Raw genomic sequence first — 20,684 nt, 5'->3', positions numbered from 1 at the left:
TATTTTGAAAATATATATAGTCTCTAATTTTCTGAGGATTAAACTCTTTTGAGATTTCTTCTAATATTTATTTAATCTTTTCCTAGCAACCAATGCTTTTAGTCATCCATTGACAGTAAGGAGCTTTCATTTACAATAAAGATTTTCTCTAAATTGAGGTTTTATAAATGCACTTATCTGCAAGTAAGCCACCTTGAACAAAGCAGGGTTTACTTTTAAGTGCTATCACTTCATATCGCCTTTGTCCAAAACTGGCATTTCTATCCATTACCTGTAACAACCTCACTGGTGTTTTGTTTTGTTTTGTTTTGCCAGTATGGGCAACCACAAATGGGTGGCAAAAAAAGACAACTACAGTATTGTTGTATCTTCTGGGTTGATATGAAGATGCTACCCATTTGGCTTATACTGTACTGTATTTTGGGGAGATTTTATGCCATTAGTTCTTGAAGCCCTCCTGGTATAAGAAAAAGGAACCTATTGGCAAGAACGTGCTAGCAGAGATGTAGGGATCTAGATAGGTTAGGTAAGAAGTGGAACACTAGCCATAATAATGGATTGGAGGAAGGCCTCCTAAGGCATTAAAACGGAGATGAGTATTCAAGGAGCAAAGTGATATAGTTGATGTTGCTCCTAGTGGACTAGTATTAAACATTAATCATATTTTAATGTTGAAGCTCATTTTATTTTGTACTGATGCTGTCCTAAGAATGTATGTTTTTCCTTTACATCTTGGAACTATTGGTCTTGAAAATCTATGCACTTTGTGCTGCTCTAGACAGTGTAAATTATTTTAAACCATCTTTTGGGATTATCATACTTAAGCTTCTGTGCACCTCTACTGAGGCTGCTCTTCTTAAATCTGAGAAATTGACTTTTCTTGAATTTAGGTGACTGCTTCCTGTCCACTTTTTTCATTGGCAGTGCATGTTTAGCACAGCAGTCCTCCTCCAAGCATTTGTGGCCATCATTTTTCCCACATAAAGGTTGCCCCAAAACACCATGATGAGTTAATATTTTGAAGACAGTGATGAGAAAAGAAGGTTGATGCCATTTTCTAGGACTGCAGGGAACACTCCCAGTGCGATCAAGTAGCTTTTGCGTGTGTGTGTGTGTGTGTGTGTGTGTGTGTGTGCATTGCTCCCTTACTTTACATGGAGCAGTTACACATTTTGGTTCATCGCCAATTTCGGTGTATATCTTGGCACAATTGTACTTTTAACATCTGAATGAGACTGCTGTTGTTCTACTTTTGTTGTTGTTTAATTTAATCTGCTCTGAATTATGTTTTTAGTATGCATCTGGGGAATTTTGTTGAGAGCAGGTACAGGGAGAAGGCTATGGCAACCGAGTTTATCATGAGCAGGACCAGGAAATAAATTTCACCAGTGCATCACTTCCTTTTGGCTCAAACAAGCCTGGCCATAATCATGTTCTGGTAACATCTGGTTTGGAATACAGCAGTTCATTGCACATGGAGTTGGCTTTGAAGGCTGTTTGAAAACTTAAATGGGTACAAAACAGAACATCCAGACTGCAGTCTAGAACAGAAAAAAAAATCTCACCCTTAAAACAGCTGCAATGGCTCCTATTGTGATGACTTTTAAAATGCTGAAAAGTTTGGGACTTTGTGTTTAAAAGCTTGTTCAGATACTCCATCTTCTCAGAGAACTTTTTCCAAATCCACCGCTATCTGAGATGCAGCGATTATTGATCAAAGATTTTTTTAAAACTTACATGTGATGGCAGAACTGCTCTGAAACTATTTTCCCTGAGATGTTTGGCACACAGCCTGGCACTTTTCAGTGTCAGATAAAAGTGTTTCTTTTTGCAGGCCTGTTAGCTGTTAATTTTATTGTTACTCTATGCTTTATTTTGAATAATGTGCTTCTTACTGGTTTCCATTCATTTTAAATGCTGCTTTTGTTGTTTTATGTGTTCTGAAAGTTCTAGACTAATTATGTAGAGCAGTAATTCACATTAATTAATTAATTAATTAATTAACTAACCTGAATGGGTGGGTGGGTGCATGTGCATGCAAACATACACATACATAGTCTTTATATCCCAAAAAGTATAGCATAGCCTGCAAAAATAATTTCACTCTTAACAGAATGTGCTGGAAAACTGACTAATTCATCCATGTATAGTACAAACAGTAATCTGTTTTATTTTCTTGTAAAATAATAAGATGTAGGAAATACAAAACTGGTGTTAAAGGAGATTTGCCTTCCATCCTGCACTTTATTTTTATCTAAGTTCCTCTGAAGACATTTTCCCTACTCATGCATAACTGATGGTAGGATAGCATCCATCTTATGTACCAGGAAATGGGTTAGCTTTACTGATGTTGAAATACTTTGTGGTCTAACTGCAAAAAGTAAAATAAAATGTTTAGGTGTAGGTAAAGGTATTCTTCCTTTTCAAATACGTGTATATATATTCTGGCAGAGCACAAATACAAACTCACAGGCAGGAAAGAAGGGCTCCTGGATGCTGTTTACCAATCTTTTTTGGTGTGGAGGAGTTTGGCACAGTTTTATCCATGTCAGTGGCAAAAAGCCAGAGTTTGGGAAGGTTCCCTTTGTTTTGCACTACAGCTCCCATATTTTCCCCATTTTGAAGTTGTGGTCAAAAATCTTTTCAAAGCTCTTCAGAAAATTCTGATGCTGGTGTTTCAGGGCTGGGTATCCCCAAAAAGAGATGTATGATAAGCAGCCTTGGCTTCATGAAACCCTGAATCCTGGCAGTCCACAGACAAATACCCATAAAGACACTAAACTAAGTCACTTCTGGGGCTGACATAATTTATAAGCCTCCCTCTGCCATGGGAGGAGGGGAAAGGAAAGAAATGATTTTGCTGTAAGCTGGATATGTCCTAAGAAAGAATTATGGGAAAGCAAGTTTGAAACCTTATCTTCCTAATTTGAAATCCAGTACTGAGATAAAATTAATACAACTGAAGAAGACTATATAGTTTAAACGGATCTATAACTCCGGCGGTAGCCGTCTGCTACCTGTGCAATCCTATTACCTTGCTTTCCACCCGATTGGAAATACAGTATTATACTTTTTGCCTCACATTGACTGCCATGGATTAACCATTTGAGAAGAGGATTTATTTCCATTTTACCACTCCATGCAATTTACAGTACGGTTCCTGCGATGTGACCTATTTTTGACTTATAACCAACAACTTCATTGTTTTCCACCAGTGTGGTGAATAGACATTCTATTGTTCTCTGATACTTGTTGAATGACACATTTGTTTGTAATAGTATAACAAAACTGCAGTATCATTTTGGTTTTTGGTATTCGTACTTAGTGATATATAGTGCAGCAACATTTTGGTTTTTTCTTCTCTATTTGGTTTGAACCAGTTTCAGTGAAAACCTCCTGTTGTGTTAGGTTGCTTCTGTTTCCCAGTACCAGCATTTTGTATGTTCCAGGACAATAATCTTTGGCAGAGGACCCAATTTTTCATATTCATTTATATTTATTCAGTGAGGGCTGGCCAAAACCACTTTGCTTCCCAAAAAGAAGGACATGATGTCTCTTCCATTCATTCCATATATAAAAGCTGAGTGGACATGCATTGGATTTTTCTTCAATGCTGATAATAAGAGAGCATCTTCTCCCACATCTAAAGGCAGCAGTCTACTCAAGGGGGCATAGCTAGGCATCAAAGGCTACGTTTCTCTCCTCCAACACTTTGTTGCTTCCTCCCAGTATCTGAGGCTACCCTCTTCATTCCACCTAGTGGTAGGACCAAACTTGCATATAATTTTGTTTAATGAAGAGTCATTGCTGTTGTGCCAAATCCCAGAAGCTTGTTGTTGTTTTTGTTGTTGTTAACCCATGGCAAATCTATGTCTCCAAGAACCTGTATCCTCCACCACACTGCTTAGGTCCTGCATACTCATCCTCTGGCCTCAAGTATGAGACATCAGAATAAGCTGGGTATGTTTAGCCTGGAGAAGAGAAGGTTAAGAGGTGATATGATAGACCTGTTTAAATATTTGAAGGGATGTCATATTGAGGAGGGAGCAAGCTTGTTTTCTGCTGCTCCAGAGAACAGGACCCGGAGCAATGGATGCAAGCTACAGGAAAAGAGATTCCATCTCAACATTAGAAGGAGCTTCCTGACAGTAAGGGCTGTTCGACAGTGGAACACACTCCCTCGGAGTGTAGTGGAGTCTCCCTCCTTGGAGGTCTTTAAGCAGAGGCTAGATGGCCATCTGTCAGGGATGCTTTGATTTAGATTTCCTGCATGGCAGGGGGTTGGACTGGATGGCCCTTGCAGTCTCTTCCAACTCTATGATTCAAGGGCTAGTTACAGACCGCCCTCAAGTGGCCGTTCTCCTGCCGCCACCATTTGCTGCGGAGGGAAGCCCCAGCGGCCAGACCGCGAAGCTTCCTGGCACAGCAAAAAAGGAGCGCCGAAATGGTGCTCCTTTTCAAAATGCGGAAGTGGCGCCGCGAGGGGCGAAGCGCGCCCTTGCGGTGTCACTTCCGCCGAGACACATCTGGACGCTATGCGTCCAAGACATCAAAATGGCGGCGCCCATGTGGATGGGCGCCGCCATTTACGACACGCTCCACGCGTGTTGGGGCCAGAGCCGGTTAGGAAGGGGCGACTCTTCCTAACCCTAACACGCCCCTTCCTAACCTTAGCACGCACGGAGCGCATCGTAAGTGGCGGTTTGTAACCCACCTATGATTCTAAAATGTTCAGCCAAATAAAAATCTTTGCATTATACTCAGCTGTTTCCCATCATTGCATCCTCTTTTAAAAAAAACAAACAAACCACTAGATGGCAGTGTTAATGTGTACCATAATCCCTGCAATCACAAGCTGTACACACATGCACACACACGTATATGTGTGCAGAAAAACACATAGACATTCTTTATGGCACTTTGCTTCCACATACAGTCCAATGTGAGATATTTTCATTTATTAAGATTCCTTAGTGTTTTAAAGCCCCCAAAAGAAAAATAGATTTAAAATCCTCCATGTCTCTTGCAAACTTCTTAAAGTCTTAGGTCCGAATCCTCAAGTGAGAAAGCCATGTGGGAACACAACCACTTCCAAGAGAAGGCTTATAAGCCTGCAGCCATTTCTGCTGATGTGCTACTGACTTTACAATACTGTACTACACAAATTTTTGAGACCAGCACTTGATACTGAAGCATTTTAAGGCTTCTATATTAGAGAAGGGTCCTAAATACCCCAAAGACAGCAGATCCTGTCTGCTCTTGGAAGCTAAGCAGGGTCAGCCCTAGTTAGTATTTAAATAGGAGATTGCCAATGAAGAGCAGGTGCTTTAGGTTATATTTTAGATGAAGCATCTGGCAAAACCACCTCTGAATGTTCCTTGCCTACAAAAATCCTGTGAAATTCCTGGGGTTACTATATGTCGAAAAGCAACTTGTATCCCTCCCCCTCCCCCAAATTATTATAGATTACTGGAATCTAGATTTTTAAAAAACATCCAGACTTCAGGAAAGGAACTATCCCACGGGTGGAGAATATGTGATACTGTAGGTCTGTGATTCCCATAGTGGGTGGTACCACACCTTGGAGTGTGTGTGGAAAGATCCGGGGGGCACTTAGAAAAATGGAGGTGTCAGGGAGGCACTAGGAGGGCATCAGAACTAAGTAAGGTGGCAAAAGAAAAGAAGAGAAAGAAACATTCCTCCCAGGGCCTCTCCCTCTTCCTGACTACACAGGAGGGAAAGAGATGTAGAGGAAAGGAGAGGAGGGGAGTGAAGGGAAGGTGGACTGAACCTCCCTCTCCAAAACCCTGCTGCAAGCAGACTCCACTATCCCTCTTGCCCACAGCATAACCTCTTCTGCTCAGGGCTGCCCTGACTAACCCACTGCACCACTGCTGACTCTCCTCCTTCAAAATATCCCAGCCTGTTTCATGTTGCTGGAGCTTTTAGTGAAGCCTCAGCACCAGTGTTTCCTATGAGGCCTCCCTTTAATGAGGCACCACTTCCTTTCCTTGGCTTCTTGGTGCTTTTTAACTGGGTGACTGATGGGGTGGAAAACACGCTTTCATGTACTGTACCCAGTTCCTCCCACAAATAGGAAAACCGATAGGTGTGTGTATGTATGTGTGTGTTTGTTTCCAGTTAAAAATCATGATTTTGGCTTTGGACAACTTCACATTGCTTGCTGTCCCTACACAAAGACATGTCTGATAAATTTCAGGATTTTTTTGTTTTAAAATACCAGACTGGCTCAATCAATACCAGAATGGACCAATCCATTTCTAGATATCAGTAGCAGGAATCTTGGAGACAAAACTGATTTCACTCCAAAGTGACATGGAGTTGAGGCCAATTTGTTTTTAAATCATATCAGCATTTTTGGTCTCAAAAATATATATATTTCTGGCCACTACCCTGAACTACAGAGCAAAGTCAAGATGCCCTTTATTGTCTTCTCAATATCATATTTAGCACAGTGAGGCATCAATGCAGTTGTTTGGAAAGAAAGAGGCTGAAAATTACTTAATGTGGTGATTCCTCTTAGTGCCAGCCTGATGTTGAAAAACCACTATCACTGCATCAAGCACATCCATCCCATTAAAACTTTGAAGACAATGCTTTACAGATAAGACAGAAATTTATTTTTTTCAAGTTGATAAAAACATTAAATGAATGGTTTTACAAAGTTAAGTTTTATTTGTGAAGTACATATGCATGTTTAATTTTATTGTGCTAGACTGGTTGTTTTGAACTTGCAGTAGAACAGTGGACCTAATATCAAGAAATAGGTATGGAGTGCTAGAGTTGTCACGCAAGAGGAAAGAGGTAGCAACACAAAATGTTTTAGGGACCACTACACTAGATGTTGTCGGACTTTGTTTTCTATGATCCCTAGCCAACATAGCCAAAGATGAGTGATGATGGGAGTGGCAGTCCCATAACTGCCACCCATCCCCTACCCAGGCATACCTGTGCTGCTTTCATGTTTGTGTAAAGGAAGTTAAAATTGATCAAGCTATATCAGTGATCAAGCTATATCACTGATTTGTTTCTTAATTTCTCTCCAGACTTTGTGGCTTTGAACCATTCTTTGATGAAAGAGGAGATCAATACATGTTCAAGAGAATTCTGAACTGTGAATATGATTTTGTTTCCCCTTGGTGGGATGACGTGTCTCTGAATGCCAAGGACTTGGTATGTTCAACAAATTTTGCTGTTGATTTTAGGATATATTGTTGTTATGTACTATATATACTTGTCTATAGGTTGACCTTATATATAAGAGCAGATTTGGGGGTCAAAATTATGGATTTTGATATAACATGTATAAGTTGAGGGTAAAATTTAGTGGCATGTAACAAAGGATGAAGGAAAGGAAAATGATGCCAGAGCATGCTGCTATTTCCCCAACCATTCAAAAAGGTCAGAAGCAGCACCGCAGTGGAGAGAGCAGAGAGGGTGTTGGTGCTTCTTTTAGGTTCTCTTGGATGGACTAAGTTATCACCTTTCACCATTCTACTCAGAGAAGGGGATAGTTCCTTTTTTGGTAAGAGTTAAGGTATACTGACCCATGGATAAGTCAACTCAGTTTTTTGGGGTCAATTTTTAACTTAAATTTCTAGACGTACAAGAGTATATATAGTATATAGTTAATGTACAGTTGTTATGAAATGCTAAAATAGAATTGTGACTCTTGGTTGCATTCAAATAGAGACTGACACACTGGAACAATGACATGAGAGAGCCTGAGACATTATTTCCTCACTTCTAGTTTCTTGCAATTTTATTTTTGTCAGAACTGATAATGTGAATCAAAGGGGCCATTCACACTATGAAATAACCTGGTGTGGAAACCGGGTTATTTCAGGCTCGTTCATACACGCACTCAGTGCAGTTTGCAGGGGGGCTGGCAAAAAACCTATTTAACTCGGTTCTATTGGAACCGGGGTTTTTAGTGTATCTTTTTTTAAAAAAAAACTGGTCTTTTTTTAACAGCCGCAAATGGGAACTTGCTGTCCGTTCAGTTCAGAGCACAAGAAAGAAGGGGTTAATGGAAGAGCCCTGGTGACACAGTGGTTAAATGCCTGTACTGCAGCCACTCACTCACAAACCATAAGATGATGAGTTCAATTCCAGCCAGGGGCTCAGGCTCAACTCAGGCTTGCATCCTTCCAAGATCACTAAAATGAGTACTCAGCTTGTTGGGGGCAATTAGCTTACACATTGTAAACCGCTTAGGGCAGTGGTTCTCAACCTTCCTAATGCCACAACCTTAAATACTGTTCCCCATGTTGTGGTGATCCCCAATCAGTGTCTTGGTTCCTAAGACCATCGGAAATATGTGTTTTCCAATGGTCTTAGGTGACCCCTGTGGAAGGGTCATTCAACCCCCAAAGGGGTTGCAACCCACAGGTTGAGAACCACTGGCTTAGAAAGTGGTTAAGTGCACAGATAAGCAGTACAGAAATGTACTTGCTATTGCTGTGTTCAGGGGACAGATCATGCCCACTCCTTTGCCTTTTCCCTTCCATCCAAACACCATTGTTTTCCCCTTTCAGCACTGAAAGCAGCTCAAGAAATGAAATGGATTCAAACTTCCTACTTCTTGGAAAGTGGTCTCTTTAAAGTGCAGTCCGTCCCCCTCCCTCTTCTGCCAGTGTCCTCTTATCTGCACCGATGGCTGATTCCCAGAGCTCACCAAAGCCAGGGAGGTGGTTCTCCTAGAAACATCATTAAATGGTGTACTTTTCTAAAAAATAAATTTGACAGCTTATGCACATCTTCACTGTAGCATGGCTGTAGTAGACAGTAGCTTAAATATCTGCATCATTGGTATGACAAAAGTGTGCATCATTTCATTGGCAGTAAAAAAATATATTCAAGAATGAATTGCCAGCTCCATTTTATATCAATATAAATGGTAATGTGAACGTAACAGGATTAAATTGCCACGGACAGCTTCAATCATGGCGAACGTAGTGTGAACTTTCATTTCGTATCGCATCGATCTTGCGATCTGAGTCTGTTCAGCTCAAAAACATGTGAATGACCCTTAAAAGAAATTGGATATTAATCGCTTAAAGATTCTCATGAAGAAATATGCCATAATGTGCATTTATTTTTGCCAGCATGAGTGATCAGTGCAAATACTGTATACCCCATGTATTAGGAGCAATGCAAATGCTGCACGCCCCACATACTAAGAGCTGGGCACTGTTAGCATTGACAAAGCTGGTCCGGGGGGGCGGGCAGATAGGAGCTTTGGTTCCATCGTTCTTTCCCCTTTCGGAAGGCTGGATTATCAGTGGTGCAACTACAGTAAGCGCTTGAGTTCTTCCGGGGTCTAGTGACCTCATTGTTGCTGCTGCAACACATGTACATATATGTACATAAGCTTCTTCTTCTATAATTCTGTCAAAACAGCAATGCTCCTGGGGAGGGGACCTGTAGATATCTCTCCCCTGTCCTTCCCAAGACTTGTTAGCATTTACTACTCACTTGACCCCATTTCCCAGCTGTAGTTTGAGTAAAGAAGCAGGTGGTACATTGGTGTGGTTGTTTCTCAGACTCTAGTCTCAGTCATGCCCTCTGGGATAGAGGGAAAGAGGAAGCCCACTGCTATCCCCTCTTCAAGCCTGAAAGAGGCTGGCTATGGCTCTTGGCCTGGCAACACCACCACAGCACAAAGTCAGCCTCCTAATGTGGGAGTTCATACATATGTACTTGTTTTTAGTATTCTTCAAGGTCTCACTGCCTTAGCCTGGACTTGCCCATCAGAACTGGAATCCAGGCTCAGCACTGCATTCAAAGAGCCATTAAACAGTCATCTTTCAGAAACATAAATATTTAAAAATAAAGATCAGGATCCTATTGGTGTAACCCCGTTATGCCAGTATAAATGTGTTTTAAAGCATTGCAGAAGGAGGGATCCTGTACCTGCTGGGTGCAACAGATTAGCCCCAGGTGCACAAGGGCTGCTGGACAGCTCCTGGGCAGAACTTCCCCAGGCCACTATTTGACTGTGCTGGCATGGACAACTTCTGTCCAGGGCCTCTTTCCCATTACACAATCATAACACTATATTCCACTTCGAATTGCCATGGCAACAGTGTCAGTGAATCCTGGGATTTGTAGTTCAGGGAGGGGTATTTAGAATTCTCTGCCAGAGAGCTCTAGTGCCTCACCAAACTACAAACCCCAGGATTCCATTAGATGTTGCTGTTAAAATGGAATCCATAATGCTATAACTATGGTATATGAAAAGGCCCTAGGTTCCATTTTTGCACTGGGGAAGATGGAGCAGCCTTATGCTAAAGGGGCTTCATTCTCCACTGCTAAACCCAGTAGTACCTCCATGCTACTGAATGACCAGAGACAAAGCTGAACCCACCCACCCAACACACCTGGGGAAGGAAGCATTATTGCCATCCTTTAGACCACCAGGTTGATGCTCTGCCAGTGCTCCAGAAAGATCTTGGGCAAAGTGTGTAGTAGTATCTGCTGAGCACATGCACTTTGAATTGCAGCCTGTAAGACCAAAGGAATAAAATGTGGAGAGCAGTTTACTTTTAACCCCCCTCCCCCATATTTTGTAGGTGAAGAAGCTAATTGTGCTTGATCCAAAGAAGCGTCTTACCACATTTCAAGCTCTGCAGCATCCCTGGGTCACAGGAAAGGCAGCCAATTTTGCTCATATGGATACAGCCCAAAAGAAGCTCCAAGAATTCAATGCTCGGCGTAAACTTAAGGTAAATTCTGGGATGGAGTGGGAAATTATGCAAATGGAGGAGACATTTGTGTCCCCAAGAGTCACTTTTTGTTACGAATTCAACACTCAACTCATTATACAATGTTAGGTCACTGTCACCTAAGCAATAGTTATCAACAGCCTAAATCTAATTGTTAGTCCCAATCAGAGCAGAACTATGGAATCCAATGGAATTTACTAAGTCAACACTTACATATATTTCATTATAATGTGTCTATTCTATGTGTGTGTAGCAACTGGATTTAGGCCACAGTCCTAGATTTCAACTACTTATCATGTATAATTTTTTGAAAACAAAACAAAAGTGTGAAGTTGAAGGCTTTCATGGCTAGCATCCATAGTTTTTTGTGGGTTTTTGGGCTATGTGGCCATGTTCTAGAAGAGTTTCTTCCTGACGTTTCACCAGCATCTGTGGCTGGCATTTTCAGAGAATGCTTGCCTGGAAAGGTCTTGGGTATATATATTGTGTGACCTGGAAAAGCAGGAGTGATTTGTATGTGTATTGTTTTGTTGCTAATGGCAGGCCTCAGGGTGGGAAGGTCTACAAAAGAGGATTAGTGTCTGCTTGCTAGCACTCATTGTGTCAGAACCAGTCATTTGAGTTCAGTTACAATGGTTATTCCTATATATGTATTCACTCATATAACTGCTTATATTCCTGTTCTGTCTAAAGTTATTATAGTGGGAGGGGGTTGGATAGAGAGTAGAAAACCTTAGTCAATGGTAGCTTGCTGGAGAGGCCTAGCTGGGCAGTTGGAATGTTAGTGATAAGGCCCTGTGAACCATCTGGCATTCAAGGTTGATGGCTTGAGAAGGACTTGGTTGCCATGGCAAGGTGTGTGTGGTGTGGGAATAGAACTGGGCTGGGGGAAGGTTAAAAGTGGTACTTTTTCCTGTGGACCTCAGATTCTGCAAAAAAGTGCCAATGGATTACTTCTGCCTTATTTCTACAATAAACTTTATTTCTTTTTGAATAGGTTTCCTTGTGGATTACTGGTCTGAGGATCCCAGATCTCACACACTGTCTGCTGGGAGATTTCTCATTTCCATTTGTTGGGTCTTTATCTTGCTATTTTTCAGGACTGGGAGCCAAACCTTGTTTACTTTAAGGGTTTCCTCTTTTCTGTTGAAATTGTCCAGGTGTTTGTGGATTTCATTGGCTTCCCTGTGCATCCTGACATGGTAGTGGTTGGCATGGTCCAGAATTTCAGTGTTTTGAAACAGTATTTTATGCCCAGGATGGTTTGTGGCATGTTCTGCTACTGCTGATTTTTCTGGCTGGCCCAGTCTGCAATGTCTCTCGTGTTCCTTGATTCTTGTTTGCACACTGCGTTTGGTGGTCCCTATGTAGACTTGTCCACAGCTGCATGGTATGCGATAAATCTCCCAGCAGACAATGAGCACTATCAAGCAGACACTAATCCTCTTTTGCAGACCTTCCCACTCTGAGGCCTGCCATTAGCAACAAAACAAAATACACATACAAATCACTCCTGCTTTTCCAGATCACAAAATATATATACCCCAGACAGACAGAACAAAAAAGCATTGGATTTAAGCAGTGAAATAATTCCCCTCCCAGCCAATGTAACATATTGGGCGAGAACATTTCTCAAGTAGCAGGTCACTCTCCTATACCTTTCCTTATTCTAGTCACTTTCCCTCTTTGAGGGAGCCTTTTCAATGGAGTAGGATGTGGAGAATGCTCCTTGGAAATTATATAGCAGCATCTTCCACAAATGGAGCTATGTTCACAGGAGGTGCCTCTACCAGATTTTCAGGGGTTCTTCCTGTGAAACAGCAGAATTCTCTGATCCTCAGTGCTGCATTTGGACCCACTCCACTGTCAGTTAGGTAGTTGTGACACACAAGGGAAAGAAAAGAGGAGATAACCCTTAGAGGTGGAAAACTGTAGATGCAAGAGGTCTGTTTCATTAAGAGCTACCATTTGGATTCAGTTGCTTATCATTTCATTTGCATAGGCTGCATTTGCACTGTAGAAATAATACAGTTTGACACCACTTTAACTGCCATGGCATTCTGAGATTTGTAGTTTTTGTCAGAGAGCTAAAGTGCTGCAACATACTATAAACTCCAAGACTCCATAGCATTAAGTCATGGCAATTAAAGCAGCATCAAACTGCATTATTTCTGCAGTGCAGATGCAGCCACAGAAACAATATGAGGCCTCAGCAAGTCTATTTATTTTGGCTTTTTTTTAAAAAAAAAATGTCCACAGTGCTTTTGCTAGTTTGGGGCACATCTCTACTCTTACACATGCAAAGATAGACATAATTCACCCATTATGTAATAGAAAACCTGCCTTCCCAAGCTGCAAACTATATCTCTAATTCCATGCAAAACCCTCTCGGCCTGCAAATCAGAGCCCAGTTGCATGCAATAACCAGGCTTCTTGTTCGTTATCAGTATAAGATAAGAAGCTTGCAATTTAGGTGGGGATTCCTTTTGTGTCCTCAGGGCCAAAGGTTCCCAATTGCTGTACCAATTCATTTCAAAGGTGCTACTGGATTCCTTTATGCTAAGGCTGACTAACATGGCTGTCTCTTTGAATACTATGAAGTGGTTATCATCTTGCTTTGCAACAATGTGGGATCAAATGAGTACTGCCTCTGGATCAATCTATAAAAAAAACCACAGTACATGAGCCAAGCAATCTAACTGTGGGTTATGTTTGTTTTTTGTTTTAAAAAAATCAGGCTGCAGTGAAAGCTGTTGTTGCATCAACTCGTCTTGGAAGTGCAAGCAGCCACAGCAGTCATGATGGTATCAAGCCCAGCCAACACCAGTCTCTCGGTCAAGAAAGTGATGAGTGTGTGGAGGAAAAAGAAGCAGCAACAGGAAGCTTTGTTGAACCTCAGCCAGTGGTATTTCAGGAAGAAGCACCTGAAGAAGAGCCTTAGATCTTAGGGTATTTTTTCAGCCAAGATCTGTCATTTCATGCACCAGCCAAGTTACCATTCAGCAGGAAAGAATTACAAGCAGTAACCCTTTTTGGGTGCCTTTGCTTTGAGGTGCAAAATGCACTAGCTGGTGACCTGAACTTCAATGCATGTGACTGCTTCTGAAAAAAAAAATAGTAAACAGTCTTTTATTGGCATGCCATGGATAAAGTGATATTTACAGTAATACCAGAGAGCAGGGAGTGTGGGAGCATTCCTTGTGATCAACACAGATATCTCATGTAAAGTGTTTATAAATAACCTCTGAAAGGAGTGAGGATTCTGGCTCACACAAGATAGGCATTTCCTAGAGATCATGACATTTCTTTGATATGCTTCCTTTCGAATGCATCCAGTAGATGGAGGAGGCATGTAAGGTCCACCAGGTTTTTTTCAAAATAGCATGTGGGACATTTTGCATCTATCAGTGATAATAATTTACAAACTGTTTACAATGGAGAACTTAGGAATTTATATGCAAAAACATTCCACACATTCTTGTGAGAGATCGAAATGTTTCTTCAGAAGGTTATGAAATTGTATGGTCCTGAAGCCTATGTTAAGAATGCCTTACCTCTATCATTCATTGTTTCTATACAATATTTTGATGATATCCAAAATATCTTTCAGACTTCTGCCATTTCAGTATCTGTGGCGATTTTGAGAAAACACATAAGAGCAGTACACAAATAAAGAAGGTAGGTGCCATTGTCAAAGGGCCAGTTGGAATTAGCCACAGCTTGGAAACTGTGCAACTGCTCATAGGGATGGGTCTACAATGGGGAAAGATGTATAGTATTACAAGATTTTTTTTCAGTAGAAAAGGACTCAAGGTGCTACCGTAAACAACAAAAATGCTTGCATAGCTGAGGCTTCCAGAAATGTGTGCTAACCAAGGGTTGTTTTTTTAACTTCTCATTGTAGAGTGATTCAGTACAGGTGTGCCAATAAAAACCAATATCAGGGTAAATTTAGATGCTTATCTAGGGGAAAAGATGCTAACAACCTTTTACTCTGCCAAGTGTAGCCTATATTAGTTGAAAAATCAGCAGAATAGATGTCTGACAACAAGCATTAATTTGTAATGCATTTATAGCACTTCACTTTCTAAACATATAAACAGAAATGATACAAAGAATCGACAAGAGAAAATTCTTTTACAGCACAATCCTATAACTTAGAAACAAGCTTTACATTGTTTACTAGGGCATACTCCCAAATAAGTGGGCACAAGATTTCAAATTCACATACTCAGATAGTGACCAAACATGTTAGGCACTTATTCCCCATTTTCTTACGCCTCAATTTTTAATAGTATAGATGATGTGAAAGTTAGCTAAACTAAGAGTATGCACAGCAGTCTAGAGTATGCATTAATTTTGTGTTTTCTGTTCCACTACAGTTAAATATTATTTATATGAGGCCAGGTAAATTATAACTACTTTGGTTACTGTGGAAGAGCTCACTTCGTTTTTGCAGTGAAACATCTTATATGAGTTTTTAATGGTATTGTGATGTTTGACACATTTGAATGCATAAATAATTAGAAGTTAACATGAAAAAAACATTTCTTCAGCACAAGGAGTCATTGACCCAAGCACAAAAAGTCAACACATTCCAAGACCTTATTCATAGAAAGGAAAAATAGAGGTGGGTTTTATATTTGTATTTGCAACTTAATTTCTTGCCTGGAGACAAGAACAATTCAGAGAACATAAACAGAGAAACACTGTATGATCGAAACCACTTCATATAAAGGAAAAATTATTTTTCTTCTATGAAGGACAATGCTCTGGAGTTGCCTGTGGGTTCTGAAATACATTCAAGAGGACTAGCAGTCCCTGTTCATGAGGAAATTGTGCACACTTTAAAACTGTAAAGTCACAGATTTTGGGCGCTGTTAGCTACACAGTTGGATGGTCCCCCTAATAAAGCAAGGGTTATGTTCCTAGTTGCACATCATGGTTTGAATAATTAGTGGTCTGGGGATGCAGCCTGAATTTAGGACTAAGTTATTACTTACAGGAACGGAACTGTTTCTGTTTTTAATATCCCGCCACTGCAGAAACACAAGTAGTGCTTTAATAGCGTCTTACAAAATTATGGTGCATTCCTTTCCTATGACAATCCTTCCAGAAAGCTAGGGTTTGTTTGTTTTTATTATACATAGAATAACACATTAGTAGAGGCCTGAAAGTCATTAGAGTTAATGACAATACATAAGTTTCAGCTTCTTAGTATCAGTGGGATCTGGAGGACTAAACAAAGCATCTGTGATGTTGAAATTCATTCCAGAACCTACAGCTGCAGTTTTGGTAGGTGCACTTAATATGTGTGTCACTTGATTAGGTATGCTGAAGTATTGGGGAAATGAAAACGCCAACATTACTGGTGCTATCGCATCTTCCATGGCAATGAAACTGCTGATTATTAGAGCAGGATCATGATCCTCATACCTTTGCTTGTTAGGCTGAATTTTATTACTAATATTTATTATAGCACAGTAATGTGGAAAATTATAGAGACCTTGTCATCAAAAGCTCAAAAGTCATCATAATGCTAAGGTGAAAGAAGGTAATGGGGGATAGTTAAGGCATTACCGTAAAGTTCAGAAACCATTATTGCTTAATATTCATCCAAGACAGGGGAAAGGTCTTGCCTTATACTCTCTGCTGTGATTAATTTTCAGTATGTTTGCAAGGAATCCACATCTGTAAGTCTTCATTCAACAAGTTCAGTACATGTCCATGCCAGACTATATATTCTAAATATAAGCATCATGGCAAAACAAAGGAGTGCATTATATTTGACTCTTGTGTAGGTTGTCACAGTTTCTGTTATTAAGCATCTTTTAGCAAAGTCCTCTGCATAGTTAGTTGTTTAACAGCAATCCCTATGGAATTCCATACAACTTACTCCCACTGAAGTATGCATAGGAATGAAGCCTTAAAGTGTGACTTTGGTACTTAGTAGGTGGTCATGGTCTCTTGGATCCAGCTCTCCCACCACATGTGCAATATTGGAATTATAATTCCAGCCTATTTTACAGGGCTATTGTAAAGACTGTGACCATGTCTAGGTATATGAAATGTCATGAATGCAGAATATAAATGCAATATATTGCTTTTTACTTGAAGAAGGGATACCAGTTCTCTATTTCTACCCCATTTCCTGGTGGGCATACTAATGGAATGGTTATATTTTGAAAGCAGAGGGGGAACAATTCCGTACAAAATGAATAATGCAAAATTTCTCAATACTGTACAACTTTAGTCCCAGCTATATAGAAGATTGCAGCCTAAAAGCACACTTCCAGTGCTGTCCATCCACTCAGAATTAAGCCCCACTAAATTTAGTAGAACTTACTCCCAAATCTGGATTATAGCTGCAATGAATTTAAGTTTACCTTTAGGCTTACCCTCATATTACATTGTGATCTAAGGCTTTACCCAGCTTTATTATAAAGGCTTATGGTGTTGTTGTTTTTCCTGTATGTAAACATAAGATGATGTGGTTAAAGGGAAATTATTTTACAAAAATGGCATTAGCAAAGAGCCTTTAAGGGTGGCTTGGACAATACTAGTCTATATTCAAATGCTTCTCCTGCATGTTTCCATCTGTATTTATTTCTTCCACATGTTCAACATCTTTGCACTGCTGTATTGTAGCAAGTATCTTTTTACGTTTTCATAGGAGTGCTCTTTTTAAAACCCAACCAAAAATTAAAACTCTTCATGGCAATGCATACAGGGTATAAACGCAGTTATGACTGATCAAATTTGCATAATGTATTGCTTCCATGTGATATAAATATTAATGGCGGTGTTGGAATTAGACACTAGTTTGCCTTTTCTGAAGCTTTAATAAATGGGACTTACCTAGCCTTTTCATATAATCTAGAAACTGATATCTGCAGAATGAAAAGGATATACTTGGATGCTGATATGTTTAAGAAGTGATTTGCATGTACCATATGAAAATAAACCAGTGAGACATGGGTTTCTGAGTGTCATTCTTTGAAATCAACCAGACCATAGGAAGAAAGGAATCTTACTCTTGTCTCAGGGTCTGACAAAGAGCTAGCAGACTAATTATTTTTAAGTGTTCAGCTTTTCTGATTGAGAGTGCTGGGTACCCTCCATTTCCTGGATAAGACTTTAATGAGTATTGGATGGAACCTTTTTGCCTTCAAAAGCTCCCAAACACCCTCTGGGCAATGTAAGAGACATTTTTACCATGTTTTAGCCCAGCAGGCTATTTCAGGTGTAAGAGATCTTTTTTTTTGCAACAAGAGGTAACCCAAAAGTCAACTTTCCATTCATTTCTTGTCAGAAAACAGGACTCATTGGGCCTATAATAGCCCAGGGAGGGGGGTGGGGGAATATGGCAAAATTGCCTCCATGACCCGTACAGGCAATATTTTGGACCCTGGGGGACATAAAAAGGGCCACGGGGATCACAAGGAGCCTGCAGGCTGCACTGTTCCCACTTGGACTTAACAGAATCACTGATAAGGAGACTCAAAATGATGTTTGTTCAAGGCCTTCCCAGCCACAGCAAATCCGATTAGGTACAACTGGGTTAGATAAATATATGATTTTGCTCAGAACAATGAAGCCTAATAGATTTGTATGTCTATGGTGGACACCCGTTTGATTTCTTTATTTTGGGGGGAAAAAAACCACGAAAATATTTTGAACTTAATTCTTTAATATACATAATAAACATCTTATATAAATACTGCCATACTAGTTACAGCACAGAAATAGAAATGCACCACAATCCTCACAGTCTTTCAGTTTAGGCATCACCTTGATGGCCAAAAGCAATTTCTTTACCTTCAGCAGAATTGTGGTCACTTGTGCCAGCAAGTGAATTTTAAAACATCTGTTCAAATCATCTAAGCACACTGACAATTAAAAAAAAGTCACTGCAAAACTGTCAGAAGATCATATCTTACTGAAGCTCTCAAATGAATTATTTCAAGGCCATTAATAAGAGTCCAGAAAATAAGTTTCCTGAGAATAGCGTCATAAATACTACAATAAAACTGTTCTAAAAAAATGTTGACTCAACTTTTGAATGCCATCCAGTTAAAGGTAAGCACTGTGAAGCCCCATTGAAAGAGAGAATGCTTTTACAAACTGAAACTTGACAGCTTTGTACTTGTAATAACTACACTGATTTTTTTGTATATATTTCACATGCTTGACTATTTTACCTGCAGTAATAGGTATTGCTGCTAATAATAATAATATACAGTTTGATACAATATATCTAATGGAATGTTACTCTTGTCTCTTTAGGATTAAAACCAAGGTTATGTATGGAAGCAGGATTACCAGGTTCTCTCCATCAAGGTTTTTACTATTGAAAATAGTTTGTTGAAACAGAGACAGGGGGTTCACTTCAAACTTTAGAGGAGATCATCAGCATGCCAAACCAGCCTTTAAAATAACTCCAGCACTTTGGATAACTCCTGTAATGTCAACTTCAAACTAAAACCTGGAATGTATTTACTACCTCACTAGCATGGAAGTCATTCGCCAGTGTTGCCTTTTGAAACAAGACCTCCTGGATCAGCATTTGGACGCAACTGAGAGCAAACAAAAAAATGAACATTTATTTGCATATTTAAATATGTCCAGCCCTTTAAAAAGAAAACACACAGAGAGAGTGCATGGTTGCTCCTCACTCATACAGGCCCAGCCCTATGTATGGGAGCTAAATATGGGACCCCCACTGTGTTCAATGGAGCTTCTTACTCACTAAGAAGCTACTCTTTCTTCCTACTGCTTGCTTTTATTTCAAAGTGAAACCAGAACCTGGAAATGTTACTTTTGGGGGGGGGGGGCGGTATAGCACTGCTAGGGCATTCTTGGAACTGTAGTCTCAAAAGTAACATTCCCAAACTCAGAGATACTGAGTAGAGCAGGAACTATTTTCTGATTTTTCTTGATCCATCTTCTAGAAGAGGCAAATGCAACAATGACCATGTTATATGTCATTTCTCCTGCAGTATAACCTCCCCAATAACAATTTTAGAGAAGTACCATTGCTGGGTTGAGACTGAGATCATAGTTATGTTAGAAGGAAAGCTAATCCTCAGATATTGTTTCTATAAACCTAAGAGAAGGACGCCTTATTAAGGAACCAGCAATCCAGTCCTAGCAACAATAAACTGAGAAATTCTACATCTTGAACTGTGAGGTATTCTAACACTGTTACGGGGATGATTGAACAAATGTAAAATAGCCTGCTGCTGCTCCCATCTAGCATAGGTGTGGAGAACTGAAAGTCCTCCAAAAGTTTGTAGAATCACAAGAATCACAGTTTCCATTACCCCTGACCCTTAGTAATGTTGCCTGGGTTTGCTGGGAAACTGAACATATTTTGAAAGCCACAGTCTATCCCTCACAGTCACTCTAGCTCAATCTCAGCTCATTCCTTTTGACCTGACGGACTACAACACACAGTTTGTAGTTTTTGTCAGGACCATGTGGTGCACATGGCCTTGAAATGACATGGATGTGGCCACTAGGTGGAACTGGAGCAGAGATAAATACAATTCAAGTGGCAGGTGTGTATGAGTCAGCATTTGGAAGTTGTGCATCATGGGACATTGATGCAACATGCAAGTAGGTGAAGTGAGTCAAGGGGTGCATCATGGGAAATGGTATGATGCAACTTGCCCTGGGGATGAAACCAGCAAGGTTTCATTGTTGGCAAGACACCACATGACTTCACAGAAGACCACCTATATAAGAGAGAAGGTGACCAGCTCCATTGTTGTGGTCGGTAACTGGCGTAGCACTTTGTCTATTTGTATATAGAGGTGTGAATATCCAGATGGCTGTCTGGTACTCTGTGCAATCCTGTAAATAGTTTGGAACAAGTGAATTAAAGCCCTCTTGTTTGAGTGAGAGCCAGCAGTGTTTATTTCTGCAAGCCAGGAG

General features: G+C 40.3%; 1 protein-coding gene across 1 annotated transcript in view; it reads left to right on the top strand.

Moving 5' to 3' along the window:
* Positions 1 to 17,726, top strand: part of CAMK4 (calcium/calmodulin dependent protein kinase IV) — a 122,433-nt gene extending 104,707 nt beyond the window's left edge. The window contains exons 9-11 of the mRNA XM_042454916.1: positions 7,068 to 7,194; positions 10,596 to 10,748; positions 13,486 to 17,726. Of these exons, the coding sequence (XP_042310850.1) occupies positions 7,068 to 7,194; positions 10,596 to 10,748; positions 13,486 to 13,689 (484 nt within the window). The 3' untranslated portion in view covers positions 13,690 to 17,726. The remainder of the gene's footprint in view (positions 1 to 7,067; positions 7,195 to 10,595; positions 10,749 to 13,485) is intronic.
* The last annotated feature ends 2,958 nt before the right edge of the window (positions 17,727 to 20,684 follow it).

The sequence above is a fragment of the Sceloporus undulatus genome, chromosome 2 (assembly GCF_019175285.1).
Source record: "Sceloporus undulatus isolate JIND9_A2432 ecotype Alabama chromosome 2, SceUnd_v1.1, whole genome shotgun sequence".
Classification (NCBI taxonomy): Eukaryota; Metazoa; Chordata; class Lepidosauria; order Squamata; family Phrynosomatidae; genus Sceloporus; species Sceloporus undulatus.
Note: the sequence above shows the minus strand (reverse complement) of the source record. Positions and strands in the feature narration are given on the sequence as shown.